Raw genomic sequence first — 25301 nt, 5'->3', positions numbered from 1 at the left:
GAGGCTCAGTCCCACGGTTTGTCTTGCTGGTTGGTGGAGTGCATTTTCATGTTTGCACTGGCAGCCAGGTCTGGAAAGTCCCAGAGCAGCTCCCGTCCCTCTGGCAGCTTGTCCTCCCTTGTCTCAGCTAGTCCTAGCGTGTGTGAGGGTGCCAGAGAGCTGCCCGACCACCGCAGCGCAGGTTTTATTCAGTGTGACAGTTTACTTGACTGTACTCCAAATAGGAGAAAAAATTTTCTCCACGCCATTTTATTACCTGGGTTTTTTGATCTTGAATTTGATTATTAAATGGTGGGGTATTGCAAAAACGGCAAGGAGGCCACATGTTCTGACCTCCTCTAATCCTACAAGAGGAAGACAGGATTACCAGCAGTAACCCAAGGCCTGTTACTGCAAGGCCAGACACGCTGCCTCCCTCCAGCCCTTTCTCCAACCGTTCCTCCCAGATCACCCACCACCTCTCTTCTGGGTTCGATAATTCACTGCAGTGGCCACACAGAGCTCACAGATTATGGGGTTTATTAGGGAAGCACCAGACTACAATTCAATTTCAGGAAGAACGCTCAGTCTCTCTCCTGGCCCACTGTCCCTCAGCTGACAGTGTCTCACAGTCTCTTTCCCAGCAGTACTGGTCCCTCAGTGTCTCACTCAGCAGTGCATGTCTCTTGCGCCTCTTTCCCAGCAGCACGTGTCTCTTTCCGCAGCACGTCTTCCTCAACTAGCAGTCAGAGAGAGTTCTCCCTCTAGGAGACCTCCTTTTGAGCCTGGCAGGGTGGTCAAACTAGCCAATCATAGCATCAGAACTCTAAGCACCTGAGAGAGAGTGGGAACCTCCCAGAACATTGTTTTGTGCCACTCCCAAAAGAAATACTCCAGGTGGACACCTTTAGCAATCAGGAGCTCCTCAGTTGCTCATAGCAAATCCCACCTTGGAGTTTACAAAGACTTATGGGTAGAAAAGCCATACTAAGTAATATACTACACCACAGGTGTCCTTTGAAGGATGGCTTCCTGCTCCTTTTCTGCTAATGGCTTATGTTCATCATTTGATATAGTCCGTCGTCTTTGAGTCTAGATTTTTCGTAGGTAGTAGTCTCCCTTTAAGGAGCTCTGGTGGTGCAGTGGCTATGGCATTTAGCTGTTAACCAGAAGGTTGGTGGTTCAAACCCACCAACTGCTCTATGGCAGAAAGATGAGGCAATCTACATCCATAAAGATTGACAGCCTTGGAAGCCCATGGAGGTTGCCATGAGTTGGAATTGACTTAATAGCAGAGGATTTAATATCCATTTAATGGGGAGTGTGCTGCTGCGTGTGCAGGGTTGGAAAGTCAGCGCCAGGCTGGGGAGGCCACACTCCAGACCTGTGGTGTGTGTGAGAGCCTGGCCAGCCACTGTCACAGTGTACTGTCGACTGTTTCCCTGTGGTGTGCTGTGAGTACCGACTTGTCACGGCACACTGCTGACTGTTTCCCTGTTGTGGCCTGTGAGTGCCAACTTGGTACGGCACACTGCTGACTGTTTCCCTGTTGTGGGCTGTGAGGACTGACTTGTCACAGTACACTGTTGTTTCCCTGTCGTGGGATGTGAGAATTGAGTGTGCATTTTAAGCACAGTGCACACTAGGGCTTTTCCTCGTTCTCACAAGATCTGAAGAACTGAATGTGGCGTTATCTTCATGTTCAGTTTGAGTATTTCATTTCTTAGTCACTCGTATTTTTAAAACCTCACTGATGGGTTTTATAGAAGCTGATGAGTGCAGAATGTGGCCCTGCTAGCCCATGTTCCTTGTCAGTCTGTGGCCATTGGATATAAGCTAAAATCAAAGCTAACCTGAGGTTTCCTGTGTGCTCTTAGTTTTCAGGAGACGGACAATGCGTGGCACGGTGGGTGTCTGGCGCTGGCAGAGCTGGGCAGAAGAGGCCTGCTGCTTCCCGCTCGACTCACTGACGGCAAGTGTCTGTGGCATGTTTGTTTTGTCATCAGAGCTGCCTCACAGCACACAGGTGGTCCATCCTCAGTGTGTCCCTTGCTGTGAGCACATGGGGGGTCCATCCTCAGTGTGTCCCTTGCTGTGAGCACACGGGTGCTCCACCCTCAGTGTGAACCTGCTGTGAGCACACGGGTGCTCCACGCTCAGAGTGAACCTGCTGTGAGCTCACGGGTGCTCTACACTCAGTGTGATCCTGCTGTGAGCACATGGCTCCACTCTCAGTGTCTGCCCTGCTGTGAGCACATGGGCCGTGTGCCCTCAGTGTGTCCCTTGCTGTGAGCATGCAGGTGCTCCACCCACAGTGTGAATCTGCTGTGAACACACGGGTACTCTGGCCTCCGTGTGATTCTGCTGGGAGCACATGGGTGCTGCGTCTGTGTGTCCTGTGCTGGGAGCACACGGTTCCCCTCGTTGTGAACCTGCGGTGAGCACACACCTCTGCCCTCAGTCTGAGTTCCTGGCTTCAGGTGTCTTGCTGGCTGTGTGGTTTGCAGGTACCCTCTTGCACTGTGGGGCTGGCTTTTCTCTCTCTTTTTTTTTAAATTTAAATTGTGATTAGGGTGAAAGTTTACAGAGCAAATTCACTTTCCATACAGCAGCTCACAAACACTTTGTTTCATGACATTGACTACAATTCACCACAATGCAACAGCTCCACTCTCACTTCCTCCCGACAGTTACCTCTTCCCTGTGTCTGTCCCTTCATGCACTCCTGCCCCCTGAGCTGTTTCCCTGCGCACACACAGCCCTTCTTTCTCCCACGATTGTTCTCTCCAAGGAGTGTATCTACCTCAGGTAATTGTTCAGCTCATATGCCTCTCTTTTGTTTGACTCAAAGCCACAGATGTAGGTTCAATTCCAGACCTGAAGGGCAGCTAGGGGCCATAGTCTCAGTGGTTCCATCAGACTCTATCCGTCCAGCAAACCTGGTCCCTTCTATTTTTTTTTTTCCCAAATGATTCTGAGTTTTGTTCCACATTGTTCTCTCTTTCTATCCAGGATCTCCTACATAGATCCCCCTCTGAGTGGTTGACAGTGGTAGCTGGGCACCATCTAGTTCTTCTGGTTTCATAGTTGTATAGGCTGAGGATCGCATAGTGTACCAGTCACGAGGACTAACTGTTTCCATGAATCTTTGGTTTTCTTCATTCTTTGCTCTGGACGAGGAGAGACCCATCGTTGCATCTAGATGGCAACTTGCAAGCTTTTAAGATCCCAGTTGCTACTTGCCAAAGTAGGATGTGGAACAATGTTTTGTGTAGTATGTTATGCCAGTTGAGCTTGATGTCCCCTGTGACTATGGTCCCAAGCCCACAGATCCAACTACTTGTTCCCTCTGGGTAGCTGGCTGTGACCAAGAAGTGACTATAGCCTTGTCCCTTGTCAGCTCTACTGTATATCTGGGAATTCTTAGAGAACATGCCAATACTCTTGTGGATGTGGGTGTGGGTTGCTGTGGCATAGACATGCCAATCCTGTACATGGTCTTGGGCATGCTTCCCCCTGCATAGACATACATAATACTTCAGCCTGTCCACCCATCTCTCCATCTGTATATCCATGTTTCTTTGACTGACAATGCAGTACTGTATGTGCAAAAGGGTTCATCTTTGTTGTCTGCACCTCCCATGCACCTCTCTATGTCTTCCTCTTCCTCAATGCCACCTTGTTGATCATTCACATTTGGTACATTGCCCTTTTCTTTCCCCAAATCAATACTTGTCTCTACCTATCTATGAGTGTTCCCTCCCCTCTCTTCCCACCCCTGCTAACCAACAAAGAAAATTCCCTTCCATATATAAATCTTTCCTTGACTTTTACAATAACAGATTGATAAAATATTTGCCCTTCTGTGATTGACTTATTTCATTCAGCATAATGGCCTCCAAGTTCACCCACGTTATGCGGTGTTTTGCCGATTTTATGTTATTCTTTAGGGTTGCATAATATTCCATTGTGTGTATGAACCAAAGTTTGGTTATTCATTCCTCAGTTGATGGACACCTAGGTTGTTTCCATCTTCTGGCTACTGTAAATTGTGCTGTGATGAACATGGGTGTCCATATGTCTGTTCTGTCCTGGCTCTCACTTCTTTAGGATATATACCTAGTAATGGGATTGCTGGGTCAAATGGTATTTCTAATTCCAGCGTTTTAAGAAATTGCCATACTGCTTTCCACAGTGGTTGTACCATTTTACAGTCCCACCACCAGTGTATGAGAGTCCCAATCTCTCCACATCCTAGCCAGCATTTGTTATTTTCTATCTTGCTGAACTTTGCTAAAAGTACTGGGGCAAGATGGTATCTCATTGTTGTTTTGATTTGTATCTCTCCAACGGCTAGTGATCGTGAGCATTTCTTCATATGTTTTTTAGCTGCTTGCATATCCTCCTTGATGAAGTGTCTATTCATGTCTTCTGCCCATTGTTTAATTGGATTATTTGTCTTTTAGTTGTTGAGGTGTTGGAGTTTTCTATAAATTCCAGAGATAAGTCCCTTGTCTGATAGGTCATTGCCAAATATTTTTTCCCAATATGTAGGTTCTCTTTTGACTCATTTGGAGAAGTCTTTGGAAGCACATAAAAATTTAATTTTTAGAAGGTCCCATTCATCTGGTTTCTCTTTTGCTGTTTGTGCATTTTGGGTTATGCTTGATAGGCTATTTATGTCATATATTAGGGTCCCTAAATTTGTCCCTAGTTTTTCCTTGAGGAACTTTATAGTTTCAGGTTTCACATTTAAGTCTTTGGTCCATCTGGAGTTAGTTTTTATGTATGGTGTGAGGTACAGATCTTGTTTCATTTTTCTGCAAATGGATCTCCAGGTTTGCCAGCACCATTTGTTAAACAAACTATTCTCTTCCCCATTTAATGGATTTCAGCCTTTTGTCAAAGATCAGCTGACCATAGGTCGATGGATCTATTTCTGGGTTCTCAATTCTATTCCATTGGTCTGTGTGTCTGTACCAATACCAGGCATTTTTGACTGCTGTGGCTGTATAGTAGGTTTTAAGATCTGGCAGTGTGAGACCTCCTACTTTATTCTTCTTCATTAGTGCTTTGCGTATCCGAGGCCCCATTCCTTTCCATATAAAGATAGTGATGGGTTTTTCCATATCCTTAAAGAATGCTGATGGGATATGGATTGGGATTGCATTGAATGTATAGATTGCTTTGGGTAGAATTGACATCTTCACAGTGTTTAGTCTTCCTATCCACGAGCATCGGATGTTGTTCCATTTATGTAGATCTCTTATGGTTTCTTGAAGTAGTCTTTTCTGGTATTCTTAGTATAGGTCTTTTGTGTCCCTGGTAAGATTTATTCCCAAGTATTTTATTTTTTTGGTAGCTATTGTAAATAGTATTGCTCTCCTTACTTTTCAGCAAACTCTTTGCTGGTGTAGAGGAATCCAACTGATTTTTGGATGCTGATCTTGTATCTGGCCATGATGCTAAATCTCTTAATTAGTTCCAGTAGATTTTTGACTGAGTCTCTTGGGTTTTCTAGGTATAGGATCATATCATCAGCAAATAAGGATAGTTTGATTTCTTCCTTACTGATTTGGATGCCTTTGATTTCCCTTTCTTGCTTTATTGCCCTGGCTAGGACTTCCAGTATAATGTTGAATAGAAGTGGTGATAGCGGGCATGCTTGTCTGGTTCCTGTTTGCAAAAGGAATGGTTTCAGTCTCTCTTCATTGAGAATAATGTTGGCTGTTGGTTTTGCAAATGTGTCCTTTATTATGTTGAGGAATGTCCCTTCTATTCCTATTTTGCTGAGAGTTTTGATCAGGAAAGTGTGTTGGATTTTATCAAATGCCTTTTCTGCATCAATTGATATGATCATGTTGTTCTTTTCCTTTGTTTTATTTATGTGGTGGATGATGTTGATTGTTTTTCTAATGTTGAACCATCCTTGCATACCTGATATGAACCCCACTTGGTGATATGTACCCCACTTGGTCATAATGAATGATTTTCTTGATATGTTGTTGGAGTCTTGATATATATTGTTGGAGTCTGTTGGCTAGGATTTTGTTGAAGATTTTTACATCTGTATTCATGAGGGATATTGGTCTGTAGTTTTCCTTTTAAGTGATATCCTTGCCTGGTTTTGGTATCAAGGTTATGCTTGCTTCATAAAATGAATTAGGGAGGAGTCCATCCTTTTGTATGTTTTGGAATAGTTTGAGTAGGATTGGTGTCAGTTCTTTTCTGAATGTTTGGTAGAATTCTCTGGTGAAACCGTCTGGGTCAGGACTTTTTTTTTGTTGGTAATGTTTTTATGACCTCTTCAATATCTTTTGTTATGGATCTGTTCAATTTTTCCACATCAGTCTAGTTAGATTTAGTTTAGGTAAGTGGTGTGTTTCTAGAAATCTGTCCATTTCTTCCAGATTTTCGAATTTGTTGGAATACAGTTCTTTATAGTATGCTGATAATATCCTATTGATTTCAGTTGGTTCTGTTGTTATGTTGCCCATTTCGTTTCTTATTTGTGTTGTTTGTATTCTCTCCCTCTTTTCCTTTGTTAAATTTGCCAGAATGGTTTGTCAATTTTATTAATCTTTTCAAAAAACCAATTTCTAGTCTTGTTGATTTTTTCTATTGTCTTTTTTCTTTCTGTTTCATTGATTTCTGCTCAAATCTTTATTATTTCCTTTTTTCTGGTGACTGTAGGCTTTTCTTGCTGTTCTTTTTTCTAATTGTTGGAGATGTTGGTTTAATGTGTTGATTTTGGCTCTCTCTTCTTTTTGATGTGTGCATTTATTGCTATAAATTGGCCTCTGATCACTGCTTTTGCCGTGTCCCAAAGATTTTGATATGTTGTGTTTTTATTCTCGTTTGATTCAAGGAATTGTTGAATTTCATTTTTTATTTCTTCTCTTACCCAGTCTTTCTCAAGGAGGGTGTTGTTCAGTTTCCAGGTGTTTGCCCTTTTTCCATTGATCTTCCTATTTTGACTTCTAATTTGATAGCATTGTGATCTGAGAAGATGCTTTGCAGTATTTCAATGTTTTTAAATTTATGAAGGCTTGCTTTATGGCCTAATGTATGGTTTATCATGGAGAATGTTCCATGTGCACTGGAGAAGAATATATATCGTGCTGCTGTTGTGTGAAGTGCTCTGTAGATCTGGTGGTTTGTATTGTTTAGCTCTTCTGCGTCTTTGTTGAGTTTCTTTCCGATTGTTCTATCTTTCATTGAAAGTGGTGTATTAAAGTTGCCCACTATGACTGTGGAGTCATCTGTTTGCCTTTTCAATGCTTTTAAAGTCTGATTTATGTATCTTGGGGCTCTTTCATTGGGTCCATAGATATTCAGCAAGGTTATATCTTCTTGTTCAATTGATCCTTTAAACATTATGCAGTGTCCTTCTTTGTCTTGTATGGTGTTTTTTTTCTCACCTTTGATTTTTAGTCTACTTTTGTCTTTGTCTCTAGGTGTGTCTCTTGTAGACAGCATATTGATGGGTTATATTTTCTTATCCGGTCTGCCACTCTCCGTCTCTTGAGTTGTGCATTTAATCCATTGACATTCAGTGTAATTATCAACAAGTATGAATTGGTTGCTGTCATTTTGTTATGTGTTTTTTCCTGGTGTTCCTGGTTTCTTTGTTCCATATAATTTTCTGTGCTGAGCTCATTATGTTTATGAATTGTTTTATCATTTCCTTTGTTGGTATTATTTTAGTATTTGCTACGTATTTGTGCTTGTCTTCTTTTTTATTGTGATGGGAAGGTTGTCATTTTTCTTTGAGTTGTCCTGTGATTTGTAATTTTCTCTCCGAGTTTAGAACAGTTCATTCTATCTTGCAACTGTCTTGACTTCCTCACCATTTAGAAGCTCTGTAACTACACAATATTTTCCCTCTTTCTGGTTTGTAGTTGTCTTCATTTGCCAATTGATGTCTCTGATTCCCTGTTTACAATCTTGTAAGCTTATTTTACTCTGGGCACATCCATAGCTGTGTTGGTTTTTGGGTTATGTCATCTTGTGTATCAATGGTTGATTGTTGTTTGGTATTATTGGTTCTCTGTTCAGAGGACTCCCTTTAGTTTCTCTTGTAAGGTTGGTCTAGTTTTAACAAATTCCCTTAATTTCTGCTTACCTGGACATCTCCTAAATTTCACCACCATATTGAGGGACAGTTTTACTGGGTATATAATTCTTGGTTGGAGATCTTTCTCTTTCAGGGTTTTATATATGCCATCCCATTGCCTTCTTGCTTGGATAGTTTCTGCTGTAGTATTGACATTTTCACAATGTTCAGTCTGCCTATTCACAAGCATGGTGTGTTGAATCAGAACTTATTTTTATTGGTTGTTCTTTGTAAGTAAGTTTTCATTTTTTCCTGTGCTCCTTTCAGGATTCTTTCTTTGTCTTTGGTTTTCATGAATTTGTTGATGATGTGACTTGGTGATTTTCTTTTGCAGTCTATCCTGTTTGGGGTTCGTTGGATTTCCTGAATGGATATATTCTCATCTTTCATCATATTAGGGAAGTTCTCTTCCAACAAATCTTGGACAATTTGCTCAGTGGTTTCATTTTTCTCTTCCTGTTCTGGAATTCCTATTACATGTAGGTCATTTCTTTTGATGGTATCCCACATGAACCTTAGGCTTTCTCATGTTGTTTTGTTTTGTTTTCTGACTGATCCCTTTCCAAAGATGTATTCAGTTATTTGTCTTCAGTCTCATTAATTCCATCTTCCATTGATTCAATTATATTCCCTTGCCTTTCAATGTGTTAGCTATTTCTGAAAATTTAGTATTAATCTTCTGAATTTCTATCTATCTCTAGATTTTGCATTATTTCTAATTTATCATTTATTTTGTCGTTTTGTTCTTGTATTTTCTTCTGCAATTGTTCTAGGGTTTTCTCTGTGTTTTCCTTATCTGTCTCTCAATACTTTGAAGATACCTAAATATAATTCTTTAGAATTCCTCATCAGGGAGTTCCAATGCTGCTTCTTCCTCAGGTATGTGTTCTGGGTCTGTATCCTGCTCCCTTGTTTCTACCACTTTATCTTGCTCTTCGTGTCGGCAGTGATGGTCTGTTGTCTCAGAGACATTCTGACGTTGTTGTATTTAGATCTTTGTTAACTGTTCATGAAGGGTGAGTCAGGCTCTTGTTGGTTGTTTATTTTTGGCCAATTGGTAAGGGAAGTGGTGACTGTCATTCAGGTAAGTGGAGCTGCAGGAGGTGTGGGTGCAGTTGTGCCGTATAGGCATGGTTGCTGTCTCCCACTCAGACAAAAACAATAATCAAAAAACGATCAAAAAAGTAAAAGCAAGTGGACAAAAAGCACACCACATACAGGCACAAGAACAATCACCAAAAAGAGAAAAAAGAAAAAGCCCTCAATATCTGGGGAGAGGGCAATAAGAGAAAAAAGGTAGAGTAGGAGAATAATGAAGAAAACAGTGTTAAAAATGCAAAAAGAAAACAAGGAACGGGGTTAATGACAAGAAAGAAAAAAAATGGGAACCAGGAACAGGGAAGAGAGAAAAAGCTGAAAACTAGAACCTTTCCAGTGTTGGTAACTGGAATGTCCTCGTGGTTCCCGGTAAGTGGACCCTATTCTTAAGTGCCTGGAATCTGGGAGAACGTTGTTGCTTTAAATATCTAAAATGGTTGAACCAGTTGTAAACATTCAAAATGGCTGCGCCCTATGGACAGGCCAAAGTCCACAGTTCAGTTGCTTTCCTCTTCTCTGCTTCCCCTTTTATTCACCAGCCACCAGTGCAGTCTTCCGTGCAGCCCCTGGCTAGCAGGGCCGATTTTTAGGTTAACTCTTAGGTCCTAACAGCAGTGGGCAATATGCAAGCTGTCTGAGCCGTCAGGATTGCTGCCTGACCGCAGTGCCGTGTGTTTCCTTTTTCGGGGTTTTCATGCAAGTTCTTCTGCTAGTTGGAGTTTAGTCCACTTCTGTGTCCTTGCCTTCAAAACTCAGTGGTCCAGAATTATCTTCTGTATCTATGTTAATTGATCCCTTTTTCTTTGTTGAAGAGGGTTTGTGCAGTCTTTCTGCCTATTCTGCCATCTCACCTGAACTCTGCTGCTGGCTTTTCTCTTATTTGGAGGAGCCCTGGGATGCATAGAAGGGCTCAGTTCTTATGAAGTCACCTCACCAGTCTTGCCTGTGACAGTGTGTACTTTTGGTATTGTTTTGAAGCATTCATCACCTAACCCAAGGTCATGGAGACTTGCTCTGTGTGTCAGTACATGACTTCTGTGCTCATCTGCTCAGTGGGGTGTGTGTGAGGGGCATGCTGGGCTGGGGCTTCCCATGGTCCTGGCTGGTGGGTGAAGGACCTCAGCAGCTCACCCCTCCATTGCCTTTGCCCCATGCAGTGGCCCTGGTGGTCCTGCGGTCCTGCTTCCTGTCTGGCCATGTCAGCTGGCACCCCCCGGCCTGGGCCTGCATGGGAGCATGTGGGTTCTGGCCTGCAAAAAAGCCCCTTGCTGCTTTGTTTCAGGAGCTCCCATTCTTGGGCCCTCTTCTTTGGTCCTGGTAGAGGTTGGAAGACATTTTCTATGGCCACACAGCACTGAATATTTAAATATCTCTCTGCGGTGTGGCTTCCCAGCGACCTTGGGCTCAGAGCAGTAGTGGCTCTGTCAGCCCTTTGAGACAGGCTCCCATCGCCCTGAGGCTGTGGTGTCTCTTCGGACCCTCATCTTGGGCTCTGTTGGGGTGAGCTGCCCACTCAGGGGCACGTGAGAGTAGAGGCAGGTCATTGGTGCCATCCTGGGACATTGGTCACGCTTCCTCTGCTGACCTCAGGAAGGGGGAGAGTATATTTCCATAATGCTAGGGGTGGGAAGGGTGGGGCAGGCCTGGGGACGTGTTCCCAATATGTTGGGTTTGGGGTAGGTGCCTGTGGTTATGTGAGGATGTGCCTCAGGCAGGTCGAGGGCCGCTTTCTAATAGGGGCCTCAGGGTCTCCCAGGAACTTTGACAAGGGTGATACCCCTAACTGGTGCATATAAATTTAACCAGCTACAAGGCCTGTTCTCTGCCATGCCGAATACTGTCCCTGGAAATTAATGCTGTGGCATGTCTCCAAAATGTGCATAGTGGAGCCCAAGCATAATAATTTATGTCCGCCCTTGTATACGTAAAGTCACCAACAGGCTCTTTCATGGGATTTGACCCCCTTCCAAGGGAGCCCGTTCTCCACCTGCATGGCTATGCTTGCCCTCCCTCTCCTGCATCTGCAGCCAATGAGGGCATATGTGTGAAACTTCAGTTGCCACATTTCCTGTAGCAGTAGGGCATGGAATATTTAAAACCTTGTCTAGATTGAGTGTTTAAACAGTGAGTACAAAGCAACATAAAAACATTTTATTGAGATGCAGCGATTTCTAGGTGGATTTTTGTCTACGTGATCGGTGCACTTACTGTGATGAGAAGCACTGTGGTCGATGAGGCGAGCCTTTGTTTCTGTAGCTGTCTGAGCTGGAGCGCTGCTTTTGGACCACACACGTGTGGGAGCGGTGTTTTATGCAGCTCCCTTGCATGCTGAGCCTTATCTGAGTCCTGTGCCCTGCATGGTGTGGGCTGTCACTGGACAGCTCTGTCAGGACTCCTCAGTCCTCCTTACGTCCTGTACTGCTCTTTAGCTCCACACGCTGTCCCCAGGTGCTCACACACACATACACACGTGTCCTGTACTGCTCTGTAGCACTACATGCTGTCCCCAGATGGGTGTCTGTGTGCGCGCACGCGTGCGCACACACACACACACATCCTGTACTGCTCTGTAGAACCACATGCTGTCACCAGGTGCTCACACATACACACACATGTCTTCTACTGCTCTGTAGCACTAAACACTGCCCCCAGCTGTGCGCGCGCACACACACACACATATACACATGTCCTGTACTGCTCTGTAGCTCCACCCCCAGATGCTCACATACACACATGCACAGACACACACACACATACACGTCCTGTACTGCTCTGTAGCACCACACACTGTCCCCAGATGCTCATACACACACACACACACACACGTTCCTTGCCTCCTGTTCTGTAGCACTGCTCACTGCCCCCTGATGTGCGTGCATACACACACACACGTAGCACTGCGTGCTGTCCCCTCTGACACACATACCCTCCACTCTCCGTACTTGCTCCTGTCTGCACACCTGTCTCTCTCAGCGTGTGGTCACTGCTGTCTTTGCCTTAGGCTGTTTATTGACCATGACGACGAGATAGTGTGAAGGATGACACCAAATTCATATCCGTCTCGTTTTACGTATCCTTAGAACTCCTGTATGGGTTTATTGGAGATCAGCGATACATACATTAGTTTAATTCTTGCAAAATGAGGCTCAGCAGGTCAGGAAATTCACTGCAGCAGTAACAGCAAATGGGGTTTACTGGTCATACCATCACCTGCGATGCATTTTCCCTAATGGAAATAAATTACCTGTATAAATAGCCTCTAGATGTTGTGTGTTGTTTCCAGTCACATAAATCGCAGTGTTTTTACATACAGATTTTAATGCTGGTTCCTAAAATGATCCCAGGCCCTTCTTAAATAATTGTTATTTATCTTAAAACACACCACTAGAATATAAACAGAAGCAGTGGGAACAGTTTGTTCTGCTGCTAAAATGTTTGTAAGACAAGTATCTGCAGAAGATGTCCCAGGAGGTGATGCACCCAGAAAGTGGCCTTCAGTCTGTGCCTTCCATTTGATATTTTACAGAGGCTCCTCAGCCTTGATGCGTGTGTGTCGTCCCAGTGCACTTACAGACGCTCACGCAGCCCTGCGTGCTTGCCTGCTCACCTAGAGGTTGGCAGTTGGCGGGGCTGCAGAAGAGAGGCCTGACAGTCGGTTTTGTAAAGACCACAGCCAAGAAAACCCCTGGGGTGGCTCTGCTTGTGACACATGGGGTCACTGTGCTTTGGAATCGAATCAGCAGCCCAGGGTTTTTTTTTTTTTTTGGTTAAAGTTTACAAAAGCCGAGCTACACGGCAGCCTTTCTGAGGACATGAGCAACCTGGTGAGCGGCAGAGGTGTAAGGTCTGTGTGGCCCTTGGCAGTCAGGCATTTAGGCACCGGGTCCTTCTCCGCAGCGTGAGCACTCTGGCTGTGTCGCTGGGCTTGCCTTTCTTTGTTCCTGGCTGGGCCCTCCCCGAGTCCTTCTGGCCTGGCCTCTTTTGTGCTTTGGGCTTGAGTGCACTGCTCTGGACGTCCCGGCTCTCTGTGGTGCTGAGCATGGGTACGTCCTGCTCAGTGGGGGACCCCTGGGTGTCGTGCTCCTCACCTTCTGTTCTGGCCTTCCCTGGGCTGTAGGCAGCCAGCTGGCAGAGGGCCACTGCAGCTGTTTGCTTCTGTTCCTCGCTGCTGTCAACCACACGTTCGACTGAAGTCCGCCCTCCTGGAGCCCGTGCGGTGGGCACTTCTGTCTGGCCGTGCAGTGGGCCTTCCTGGGGGCTGTCTGTGGTCTGAGTGGTGGTGGACCCTGCCTCCTGCAGAGGCCTGTGGAAGGACGGCTGTGGCATCAGGGTGTTGCAGGCGTCCCTCACGGAGAGGTTCAGGGGCGCATCCTGTAGTTCAGAGAAGTCCTGCTCACCCATGGCTGCTGGGCCTCTGTGAACGTGTCTGTGGGCTCCTGCTGCCGGCTTCGTCTCTGGCTTCTTGGAGAGGTTCAGTGGGGCTGTACTGGAGCCGTCCTGTGGGCTGGGAAGTGGGGCCTCCATGCTCTGGGAGAGGGGGTCTTCGTTTGTCACCTCGAGGCTAGAAGAGGCAAAGAGAAGGCTTATAGAAACCTTGCCTAGAAACATTCTAGAATGACTTTGTAACACATGCGGGTGTGAGCACGACCAGTAGCGCAAGATGGGACCGGGGAGTGGTGCATGTGGCGTCTCCTTACCTTCCTGCAGACTCGGCTTCGTCCTCCGGTGCCCTTGAGCTTGGGCAGTCTGTACCCTTCTGCATGGGCTTGAAGGTCGTGAGGGTGTGCTCTGGTGGGTGCAGCCTCTCCAGGGGGCTGGGGCCTGACTTGCTCGAGAGGTCACACAGGCCCTCGCATGTGTGGCTTGTCTGTGTGAAGTTGGTGGGGCTTGGCCTTCCCGGGGAGCCGGTGGCAGCACTGCCTGCCCGGGGGCTCATCTTGGCTCCCTCTGCTTCCCTCTGCCCATCTTTGGGGTCCTCCTTGGCTTGGGGACTTGGGCTTTCCTTCTCAAACTCTGCGTGCTTCTTGTGGGAGCTCAGCAGGGTTAACTTGGATGGACTCAGGGCTGGGTACACCAAGGTGGTCTCCTCTAGCAGGTGGGCACCGTGGTCTCGTGTGATTCCAGCTGCATGTGGGTGCTTGAGGCCATAGGAGGAGAAGGTAGAGTCGGGCCGGTAAAAGCCGTAGGGGAGGGGCAGACTGGCGTGGTACTGCTGGAAAAACCTGTAGTGGTCATATGTGGACGGGGCTGTGCCAAGGTGCTTGGGGACTGGCCCGGGGTGTGGGAGGAAATGTCTCTGGTCCTGGGCCCCGTAGACTGGCAGCAGGGGGCTGTCACCCTCAGGTGGGGTGCTGGGCAGCAGGTAGGGGGAGTAGATGGTGGCCAGTCCGTGCTCCGTGTAGAAGTGGGGGTGGTACTCTGGGAGGGGGGGCTGCACGTAAGGGGAGATGGGGCTGAAGCCTTTTGTGGATGGGAGGAAGGGTGACCCCGCCTTCCAGGGGTAGCTGGGTGCGTGGAATGCAGACTTGGTGTGGAAGGAGGCAGCCTTGGCAGTGGGGCTGGGCAGGGCTAGCATCTCGGGGACCTCGGTGTGCTCTGGCCGCTTCAGTCGGTGCTCCCCGACAGGAATGAAGGCTGATGGCCGGCTGACGCCCTCGAGGACAGGCTGGGTGCTGGCGTCGGGGACCGGGCTCTGCGGTACCACGTCCTTGTGCAGGGCCGGCTTCTGTGCCAGTGGCTTGTGGGCTGCACGTGTGTGCGGCCCCAGGTTGTCTTTGATGTCTTCCTTGGCAAAGCCATGCTGAAGCTTGGGCTCGAGGTTCGGGAGCGTGCTGGGGGCTGTCCTGGAGGCAGCGGGCCTGGCCGCAGCACCTGGCTGGCTCACGGGCTTCGGGTCCACAGAGCTGGGCCTTGGGCACTTGGGTGTGCGGTCCTGCTCTGACACCAGAGTGATGGAGTTCTTGCACAGACCGTACTTCATGTGGTTGAACAGGTGTGACTTCTCGTTGCAGGTGAAGGGGCACTGGAAGCACTTGTACTTAAAGGGCTTCCCTGGGGGCCTGGGGATGTAGTGTGGCTTCTTGGGCTTCCGCTCCTTGATGAGGCTCATCTCCCTGCTTCCGCCGCCTCTGCTCAGCGGGCCTGGTGCTGCTTCCTCTCTGCTGCCTCAGAGGGAGTCCATCCCGAGCTGGCCCACCTCCGGAGCTGTAGAAGAGGAGATTGTTAGTGCTGGGACTGGAGTGTGTGTCTTCATGTGTGGCTGGGGGACTGAAGACAGGTGGTTGAGATGTGGAAAGCATGTGCCAGGACCAGGTGGATGTGGAAGGCCTGCTTGTGGCACCAGCCCCTTGAGTTCCCTGCACTCAGGTGTGACCTTTGGCTTGGTCTCGGCAAGGAGTGGTGCTAAGTGCATGTGACCATTGTGGCAGCACTGCCCTGCCTGGATCTTTGGGGGCCTCTGTAATCTGGGGCTGCAGGGCAAGGTGAGCTGTGATCCCCTCTTGCCAGCATCAGGACCCCTCATCTGCTTCTCTGTGTCCCTGTTCTGTGAGGAGGGGATGGGGAATGATGGCATTGGGCAAAGTTGGGGTGCAGGGAAGCGATGTGGGGGAAAGGTCAGGCAGGGAGTGGGGGGCTGCGTCTTTGCAGAGAGCAGCTCTTCCTACTCCTGGCCTGGTCGCGATGCACATGTATAAACACACATGTACACACACACCCATGTCCTGAGGGGGGCAGTGTGGACGACAGTGAAAGGAACATCGCATGTGGTTTGTGCTCCTCGACTGTCCTGTACGTTCCACCCCATTGCTGGTGCGTTCTGCAAACGACAATGAAAATCACAGGGCATTAACCCATGACCCCACACTGCTGTGTCTAGTCTCTGTGAGAACAAGCAGGACTGGCAGTCCGTGCCGGTAGCAGGAGGCATTCACACTGTGCCACGCACAGATGTTCATGGTTGTTGATGCAGTGGGTTTAAGTACCATCTGTGTGTGCTGCTGTGTGCCACTACCCCCCGTACTGAGGAGCAGATTAACAGGCTCGCCCTGTCCCGGTGACCAAGGAGGTGCAGGTGTGGTGTGGATGGTGAGAGGCTGCGGTCAGAGAGGGCAAAGCCAGAGCAAGCAGGACTTGTTTTAGAAATGGTTGGGCTGAGATTCCAAGCTCTCACCCACCTTCAGTTTCTGCAGGGGCCCTGGACCATGCAGGCTCCTGGCCCGCAGCAAGCAGAGACTTGATGGCCAGCGGTGGTCACCAGCTGTTCCCCCCTCCCCCCAAGCTCTGGCTCCATGGGGATCTTCAGGGCTGGGCCGGCTCTTCCTTCTGCTTCCCCCCAGATGCTACCTCTTCCTTCTGCCCACTCCACAGACCTCCCTGTACCCCCGAGCTTTCACTTTGCCTCTTATCATGGGAACAGAGGGGCAAGGGCCTGGGAGGGGTTCTTCCGAGCCAGGCTGCTGGCTGTTCTGCGGGGGGGTGGTGTGAGGAGTCAAGTGGAGTACTTAGTTTAGAAAACTTAAAGTGTCTTTAGCTTCCGAACATTTTTAAGCATTGTAAAAAGAAAGATTAAATGGAAATACTTGGGGAAAACTGCCCAGCTAGCTGTAGTTTTGTTCTAAATGATGAGGGTTTGTGAGATTTTAGCCCCAAGGCACTGTCTTCTCAACAGGTGAGGGGGTTGGTGGTGGCTGTCCAGTCGGCTCTGGCTCCTGTCACTCTGTGTGTACGCCACAGGGTTTCCTTGGCTGTGACCTGTCAGAAGCTGATCACAGGCCTTTCTTCTCAGGTGCCTCTGGTGGCTTTGAACTGCCAGCCTTTTGGCTAGTAGTTGGGTGCTTAACTGTCTGTGCCAGCCATGGATTCTTCTAAACACAGGCATGGTTAAAAGATCTCACTGGGAAGCGGCATTTTAACATGGAGAAGCGTATGTGAGGAGTTTCCAAGACTTGTTCCCAGGAAAGAAGAGGTGGCCATCTGAATGCTTCTGTCCCCGGCCTGTGTGCACCTGCTGGAGGAGGGAGCAGGGGCGGGCTGACGTTCGGTTCCGATGCCTCCATGCCTTGGTCTTGGAAAGCTGCCTGCGTTTATTCTGAGCAAACTGGTTCCTCCACTTGTTTATGCGTGTGTCTTAAAGACACAAAGGACAGCATCCGCCCTCCCTAAACGGCCTCTGTCAGCATCTCCTCTTATCACCCTCTCTCTCTAAGGTCACTAAGAAGTGGTCAGATGGCACTCTGCTGCTCCTGAGTGTGTGTGTGACAACAGGAGGGAAGGAGAAGGCCTGCCTTGCTCTGGCACTGGAGCCGCCTCCCTGCGAAGTACGCCGGCCCGCTTGGCTGATGGCCTGCCTGGCCCCGTGGGAGCCATGGTGCCCTGCTTTCGACCAGTGCCCTGCCCTGCCCTGCAGTTCCTGGGTGGTCCAGCACCTCCTCTGCCAGCTCGCATCACTGCAGGCCCCTTGCAGCGCCGTGAAGGCTGTGTGTCGCTCTGATCCCCTCTCTCGTTAAAGGCAGGGATGAGAACTGGTTCTTTGTGCCTTCTCCCTGGCTGGGCATGGGCAGGTGTCCCCCGCTGAGACCATACTGCTCGTCTTACCTGTGGAAGCGGGACCCCGTGCTCTCCGGCCCTGGGCTTGCTAGCTGAGGTGGCTGGCTGGCTGGCGGGCGGGCGTGTGCCGGCATGCCCCGCTCCGCGAACCGGCTGGAAGGCGTGAGAACCTGTGTAAGTCAGGTTCCCACGATTGAGAGGATGTGTCATGGCAGAGATCAGAAAGCCGGTGATGTCACCACTGGCTTGGAGCATCATGTTCAAAATGATGACAGTTGCAAAACGTTTATCAATTGTGAATCCGGAACCTGGGATACCAAGTGTGAGTGCGAGTTAGCTGCCCGGCTCTCAAAGCACAGAGTGCAGCAGGGTGGCAGCGGGCTCCTTCTGCGTGAAGGCCGGGCATTTACGTGCTTGATGCTGTAAGGCCAAACAAGCAAGCAGGTGAACAGAACACACTTAAATGGGTCAAGTTTTTCTCAGGTTTTACCGGAGCTATGTTCTGTGTAAGTCCTCACAGTGTCACTAGAAAGAACTGTCCCTGTAGTGGTTAGGCCAGACACTGCTGTGTCTAGAGTCCCATCAGCCTCTAGCCAGATGCCTTACAAGCGTGGTGAACATGGGTTAAGGATTTGAAAGTAGCCTGGTGGGTCCTTGGTGACATGTTCTGGGGGGAGAGCCTGTGCAGTGACAGGGCACCAGTGGTCAGACTTTGGATAAATGGACAGCTTGGGCTCACCAGGTCGTTAGAACAGAGCCTGGCCGCCGAGCCTGTGGGAGGTGGGTGGAGCTCCGTTGTCAGAGCAGCAGGGTGAGAGAGAGGTGGGTGAGAGCGATGCCCTAGTGGGCCTCCCGCAGGGTTTACACAGTCACCCTGGCCACGGGCTGGAGCCCGCCTGAGTGCCTGCTGCCCCTGCCTGGTCGGTTTAGACCTGCTCAGCTCTGTCCTCTCCTGCAGCTGCTGGGGTAGATACTCTGAAAAGGCACTGTTGCCAAAACAGTGATACAGGAGCCTGGACTGTTTACCCTGGGGTTGAGTTTGCCTCCAGGGGTGACGTTTCCCCAGGGCTGCTAAGAGGGCTGTTCCCCAGGTCCTGTTCCGGCTGTTTCTAGCGTCAGTGCATGTGTGGAGAGGGGAACCTGCAGTGTCAGTGCTTTCCCTGGAGCTGGTGGAATCCTGGAGGACTTAGCCATGACGGAATGGTTCTCATGCTCCCCCCACACACTCGGCCCCGAGGCGTTGGGCAGGCCTGCTCCCTGATCCCACGCGGTGCCCCCGCATGGCAGGAGGGCTGGCACGGAGACCCCTCAGAGCCACTCGGAATGGTTGTGAAATGAATAGATGGCCCGAATGAGACAGACCCCATGCCCAGTGTGTGACACGCTCCCTGAAGGCCATGGAGCTGCAGTGGCCCGAACACACCCTGGCTCATTGTGGGTGTCTGCCAGTGTCCCTGTCACGTCTGACTCCGACCATGTGCTAAGTACCCCTGGCCAACTTGAGCTGTGAGGAGAGCTGTGGTGGGCTGTCCATGGTGCCTGGGCTGGGGGCTCCGTGGCCCAGGGCCTTCTTTGCATAACAGCCCACGGACTCAGAGGGTTTCGCTTGGCCACAGGCATTGCTTGTTTTGTGTGTGAAGCACTGCTGATGCAGCCACTTTCGGCAGCTCCTGAGTGTGGACAGTTAGTGTCGCTGCCTGTCGTTAGGGTCGTAGTGAGTGCTGGCAGGCTCCGAAAGTTCTTAAGGAGTTTGAACTTTGAAAAAAAGCTGAGAGTTTTTCTTTTTTTTTAAAGAACCCTGATAGGGCATGATGACGTTTAACTTTGTAGGACATGGCTGTGACGGGCTGGGCAGCCCTGCCACCCTGTCTCAACTGTACGCTGAGGCAGTGCTGCACCGCCCCTTGGAGGTGTCCAGTTGTCTGGCACGGGGCCTCACTGGGGAGAGCCCTGTGAAGGGCATGCTATAATTAAAATATTGTGATGTGGCATGATTGCACAACTCAAGGACACGCCACTGTCGCCTACCCACTGGGTGTTGCAAGAACAAGATTTGTGAGTTTTATTCCGATTGAGCTTTTCCCGTGATTAACCGCCACTCCCTCTCAGACTTTCGGTTCTTTAAAATGAGGATAAACCTCAGGAGAGCCATCAGCTAAGGAAAAGTCCAGTTTTCTGGAACATGTTTGGGAGCTCGGATCCAGAAAAGCACCCACTGGCTCTCGGCAGGAGGCCAGACGCGGGGACGAGGGGCTCAGCCAGGGCACACACTGGAGTGTTCTTTGTGGCACGTGCCAGCGCCCAGGACCTCGGCGTACCTGCCTCCCGGGGTCTGGAGAGGGTGAGGCTGCTGCAGCGGCAGGGCCTCGTCAGTGCCCACAGACGCTGTTGCAGCAGACAAGGACCTGTTTTCTTCCAGTGAAGTCTGGCTCTGCTCAGATTGGGCCAATAACTTGGTCAGTAATAATTCTCATACAGGTTTATGAGTAGTTTCATAAAAGGAAAAAAAAAGGAACCTTCTGTATAAGAAAGACCCTGTTTGGTTAAGCTTTGTTGTTCTAAACTTAGGTCACAGTGATACAGATTTTAAAGTTGAAATTTAGGAAGCTAGACGTTAAGATCAGAAGCAAGTCTTAGTCATACCTGTCTGTCCGCGTGTACGTATGTGCTCCTTCTGCATGGACGTTTTATTGTAGTTTGTTCTTAAGGAAGGAGCAAGTTAGCCATACGTCTAAATCTGTCTTAGGGTTTAAACTGGAAGGAAGAAACGATGACTTGATTCCAAGTCCACTTTTCCCTGGTCTTAACACAGCCTAAGTCTCATGAAATCTCTGTCATGGGGGCTCCCTCCCACCGTGCACCTGCCGGGTCCTGAGACCCTCAGAGAGCGAGCAGAGGCGAGCAGGCACCCTTCCAGCAGACCCTTTGCGACAGACCTGAAAGTCGTTTGGAAAGGAAACTTGAATGTGCGGAGAGGCACCGGTACTTACCCGCCTGGGGAGGTGCAGGAGGCTGGCTGTGGCAGTGGTGCTGACGGCGCCCGCCCGGAGAAGCAGTACCTGTTCTCACTGAGGGCAGGTGAAACTGGAGCCGGCTCTCCCAGTGGGAGGGATTTAAGTGGAGGAGTCGGGCCCTCGGGGCTTGGAGATGCACCTGATATTATTCCTGCCTGCAGCTAGGCTTCGTGCTGGCGGCTGCTGCCAGGCTCAGCATTACCTCAGCCTGCTCTCCCCGCCCGCCCGGGGGCTGGGGGGCTCGCTGTGCCCATCCGGCCAGAATCCACACTGTGAGCTGTGCTCAGATACCTGCTTGACAGAATAACGAAGACCCTGAAGCATGTGTGTAGCTGCGGGTAAATGCCTAGGTGATTCCGCTGGGCGTGGCCGGAGCGCCCGCTCCTTCCACCCCTCTCCCTGCTGCTGGATGCTGCTTGAGGCCGGGGTCCTCAGGAGCTGGGCAGACGGAAGTCTTCCTGGCTGCCCTGGAACCTGCTGGAGCACGCCCCAAGCAGTCACTGGTTGCGGCTGTGGGAAGTTGGTTCCTGACCTCACACTGCCTCTCCCCACCTTTTAAAAAAGACACTTAATTTTTGAGCCTGTTCAACATCCCCCCCCCCCCCAAAAAAAACCCCAAAACCCAAAAAGCTGCTTGTTTTTTGCTGCACGACCATCACCTTGTCTTTAGTGAGGTTGGACTGTAGTGAGGTTTGGGGACTGGGAGGGAGAGGAGATGAGTTTGTGTGAGGCTTCTGTCATCCATCAAATCCCACCCTACAGAAGCCCCAGCACTGGGCACAGGGAGAGGCCTGCCAGGCCAAAAACCAAAACCAAACTCACTGCTGTCTAGGGGCATAGTGGCTAAGGCACTTGACTACTCACCAGAAGGCTGGCGGTTCAAACCCACCAGCCACTCCTCGGAAGGAAGGTTGGGCAATCCTACTTCCGTAGTGATACTGCCTTGGAAACCCAAGGAGGGGTCGCTATGAGTCGGGGCCGACTCGACGGCAAATAACAACAACAACAACAACAACAAGGACCCTTTAGGAGAACTGCCCACAGGGTCTTCAAGGCTGTCTCTTCACGGAAGCAAAGCCCAGCCCAGACCCACTGCCATGGAGTGGATTCCGACTCACAGCGCCCCTAGAAGAAGAATGGAAATGCCCCAGAGGGTTTCCAAGGCTGTTAATCTTCAGGGAAGCAAAGTCCAAACCATACCCCCTGCCGTGGAGTCCATTCTGACCCACAGCGCCCCTAGAGGATAGAGTGGAACTGCCCACAGGGTCTCCAAGGCTGTCAATCTTCTGGGATCCAAAGTCCAAACCATACCCCCTGCTGTGGAGTCCATTCTGACCCATAGCACCCCTAGAGGACAGAGTGGAACTGCCCTCAAGGTCTCCAAGGCTGTCAGTCTTCACAGAAGCAAAGCCCAAACCACACCCACTGCCCTGGAGTCCATTCTGACTCACAGCATCCCTAGAGGACAAAGTGGAGCTGCCCCACAGGATTTCCAAGGCTGTTAGTCTTTACAGACTAAAACCAAAAACCAAATTCACTGCCGTCGAGTTGGATCCAACTCATAGTGACCCTTCCTTGGGTTTCCGAGGCAGTATCACTACAGAAGTAGATTGCCCAGTCTTCTTCTGAGGAGTGGCTGGTAGGTTTGAACGGCCAGCCTTGTGGTTAGCAGTCAAATGCCTTAGGGAGTACGCCGCCATCTGTGGGGTCAGTTCTCACTCAGTGCCCCTAGAGGACAGAGTGGAACTGCCCCAGAGGGTCTCTAAGGCTGTCAGTCTTCACGGAAGCAGACTGCCTCATCTTTCTCCTGTAGAGCAGCTGGTGGGTTTCAGTTGCTGACCTTTTGCTTAGCAGCCGAGTGCTTTGACCTCTGCACCACCAGAGCCCTTTTGCCAGGCCAAGGTGGTGTGTTTTCTTATTTAAGGCTTGTGATTTCACTTGGCTTTTCCTTTAGATTTAATTATTTAAAACATTTTTAGTTGAGTTTTGTCCAAGTTAGTGCTTAACATTTGAAACTAGTTCTGTAAGGCTTGTTACAAACACAGCAGCACCTTGTCCTGCTCCTAATGCTCCTCAGAGGCTTCAAATGGCTGCTTTTTAGTTCAAGTTCATGGTTCTGTGGGTCAGGATTGGCAGGGCTCAGCTGGGCGATTCTCCCATTCCATGGTGTTGGCAGGCCACTCAGTGGTGGGAATGGAGTCCCGGGGGCTGCCCCCCCAGGCCTCGTGCTTTGCTGGTACAGCAGGGCCCCCCCTCGTTCAATCTCACATCAGAGACCTCTCTGGGGTGTGCTTGGCCTTGGTGGTCAGCCTTCATGAGGCTCAGGGCTCTGAGAGAGCAGCATGGAAGCTTATTTAGACTTTAGCTCTCAGTGGGGAGAGTATGAGATGTCCCTTCTTCATTCCCTCTGCCAAGAAGCCACCACTGTTACCTTTTCTTTCCATAGCTGAGTTCGATGTTCACCTCCTTGACTCCATATAACATCAGTCTCTAGTTCTGACTCCCACCTCCCCACCCCCATCTTAGGCCTGGCCTGTTCCCTTTATGGAAGATAAAAGCTTAGCTCTGCTCCTTCCCCTCACACTGGCTTCCCCATTGCCTTGGGGGCCCTCTGGGCCTCTTGACTTTATTGGAGCCCTGCTTCCTGGTTCCCTGCCACCTTCTCTCTCGAGCCACCCCTTTACTGTGCTGTGGATCACATCCTTCTCTAGGCTTCTGAGCAGAGTCCAGGGATGCTAGTGTGAATGACTGAAATGTCTTTAATTCTGCCCATCTATCTGAGTATAGAATTCCAGCCCAGCATTTTGGAAGTGTTCTTGCATCCGGCTTCCAGTACTGCTGTTGGAAACGTTGGTGGCGTTGGGACTCCTGATTCTTTTCCCTCAGCGTGTGAGTATCAGAAATTTCAAATGCAGGAAGGCTGTAAGGCACGCACAGTGCCACCACCTGGGTCCTGTGATTAGTGTTTGCTGTCTTTGCTGTATTGACTGTTACTGTCCACATTTCTTTCACTTCATCCGTTCATAGGATGGGCTTATCTGTTGCTGCATTTCCAAGTGAGTTGCAGACTTACTCCACTTGATCCCTCAACACTTCAGCAGGGTTATTATTACTATTGGTGTTAGGTGTCGCTGATCAGCTCTGACTCGTAGCGATCTTATGTACAGCAGAACAAGGCACTGCCCAGTCCCATGCCAGCCTTACAATCCTTGCTATACCCAAGCCCATTGTTGCAGCCATTGTGTCAATCCATCTCATTGAGGGCCTTCCCCATTTTGGTTGACCCTCTATTTCACCAGGCATGATATCCTTCTCCAGGGAATAGTTCCTTTTGACAACATGACCAAAGTAAGTAGGACGAAGTCTGGCCATTCTCGCTTTCAAGGAGCATTCTGGCTGCACTTCCTCCAGGATGGATTTGTTAGTTCTTCTGGCAGTCCATGGTACTTTCAGTATTCTTCGCCAACATCACAACTCAAAAGCATCACCTCTTCTCAGGTTTTCCTTGTTCACTGTCCAGTTCAGTTTTTGTTTATAGTTCTGTTTTTTAAAAGGTGAAATTTATGTTTAACTGAATGCTCTGATCTGAAGAGCACCATTTCAGGAGTTGGACAAATCCAGACCTCTGTGACCTAGGACATCTGCCCCCACCCCACCTTCCCTGGAGCCCCTTCCTCACTTTTTGCACTTCAGACTGAACATTAGTTTGACCTCTTCTAGAGTTTTATATAAACACTGAATTCTGATTTTTTTTTTTTAAACTTTTTATCGTAATTTGGCTTGCAGTTTACAGAGCAAATTGGTTTTTCATTCAATGATTCGTACACGTTTTGTGACATTTACTGCAGTGCACACAACGTCACAGCACTCTTCCCACTTCCCCCGTTTCCCTTTCTGCCTTCCGAGCTTTATCCCTGGGCAAACACTGCCCTTTTCGTCTCATGTGGTCAGTATTCTAACAAGCGTGCCTCCCTGGTGTTACCGTTCATCTTATAGGCCTCTCTGTTGTTTGATTGAAAGATGGGCTGTGAGGGTAAGTGCAGTTCCAGGCTTGAAGGGTGTCTAAGGACCATAGTCTTGGGGATTCCATCAGTCTCTAAAGAGCAGCAAGCCTGGTTTATTTTATGATTTTGAGTTTTGGTCCACATTTTTCTCCACTCTTTCCTGGACCTCCTGTTGTGATCCCTTTTCAGAGTGGTCAGCCATGGCAGCTGGGAACCATCTAGCTATGGTCTCATGGTCATAGAGGCTGGGGTTCACTTGGTCCATTAATCCTGTGGACTGATAGTTTCCTTGTCTTTTGATTTTCTTCATTTTTTTTTTTTTTTGGTTCTGGATGGCAAGAAACCAATTGTTGTACCTTAGATGGCTGCTCAAAAGCTGTTAAGACCCCAGTTGCTACTCACCAAGGTAGGACGTTGTTGTTATTGTTGTTAAGTGCCGTCGAGTTGTTTCCGACTCATAGCGACCCCATGCACAGCAGAACAAAACACTGCCCTATCCCGCGCCAGCCCCACAATCCCTGCTATACTTGAACCCATCATCGC

General features: G+C 49.2%; 2 protein-coding genes across 2 annotated transcripts in view; one reads left to right on the top strand and one right to left on the bottom strand.

Annotated features, from left to right (window-relative positions):
- TBCD (tubulin folding cofactor D) overlaps positions 1-25301 on the top strand; it is a gene marked incomplete at its 3' end in the record, with an annotated part of 232325 nt that overhangs the window by 58031 nt on the left and 148993 nt on the right. Inside the window, exon 13 of the mRNA XM_007959786.1 lies at positions 1857-1951. Within this exon, the coding sequence (XP_007957977.1) occupies positions 1857-1951 (95 nt within the window). The remainder of the gene's footprint in view (positions 1-1856; positions 1952-25301) is intronic.
- Positions 13058-15302, bottom strand: ZNF750 (zinc finger protein 750). Its single transcript, XM_007959779.1, has 2 exons — positions 13891-15302; positions 13058-13754 (listed from the first exon to the last, which is right to left on the bottom strand). The coding sequence occupies exons 1-2, from the start codon at positions 15300-15302 to the stop codon at positions 13058-13060; spliced, it is 2109 nt and encodes a 702-aa protein (XP_007957970.1).

This window comes from Orycteropus afer, unplaced genomic scaffold (assembly GCF_000298275.1).
Source record: "Orycteropus afer afer isolate SDZICR_OR568_19922 unplaced genomic scaffold, OryAfe1.0 scaffold00018, whole genome shotgun sequence".
In the NCBI taxonomy this organism is placed as follows: Eukaryota; Metazoa; Chordata; class Mammalia; order Tubulidentata; family Orycteropodidae; genus Orycteropus; species Orycteropus afer.
The sequence above is the reverse complement of the archived record's forward strand: the minus strand, read 5'-3'. Positions and strand labels throughout refer to the sequence as shown.

Bases quoted from the DNA above. Each gene is read 5' to 3' on its own strand.
- ZNF750 (XM_007959779.1), bottom strand. From the start codon at position 15,302: ATGAGCCTCATCAAGGAGCGGAAGCCCAAGAAGCCACACTACATCCCC. The intron at 13,755-13,890 runs GTAAGGAGACGC...TGCCTCTTCTAG, and splicing joins GAAGCCGAGTCTGCAGGAAG to CCTCGAGGTGACAAACGAAG.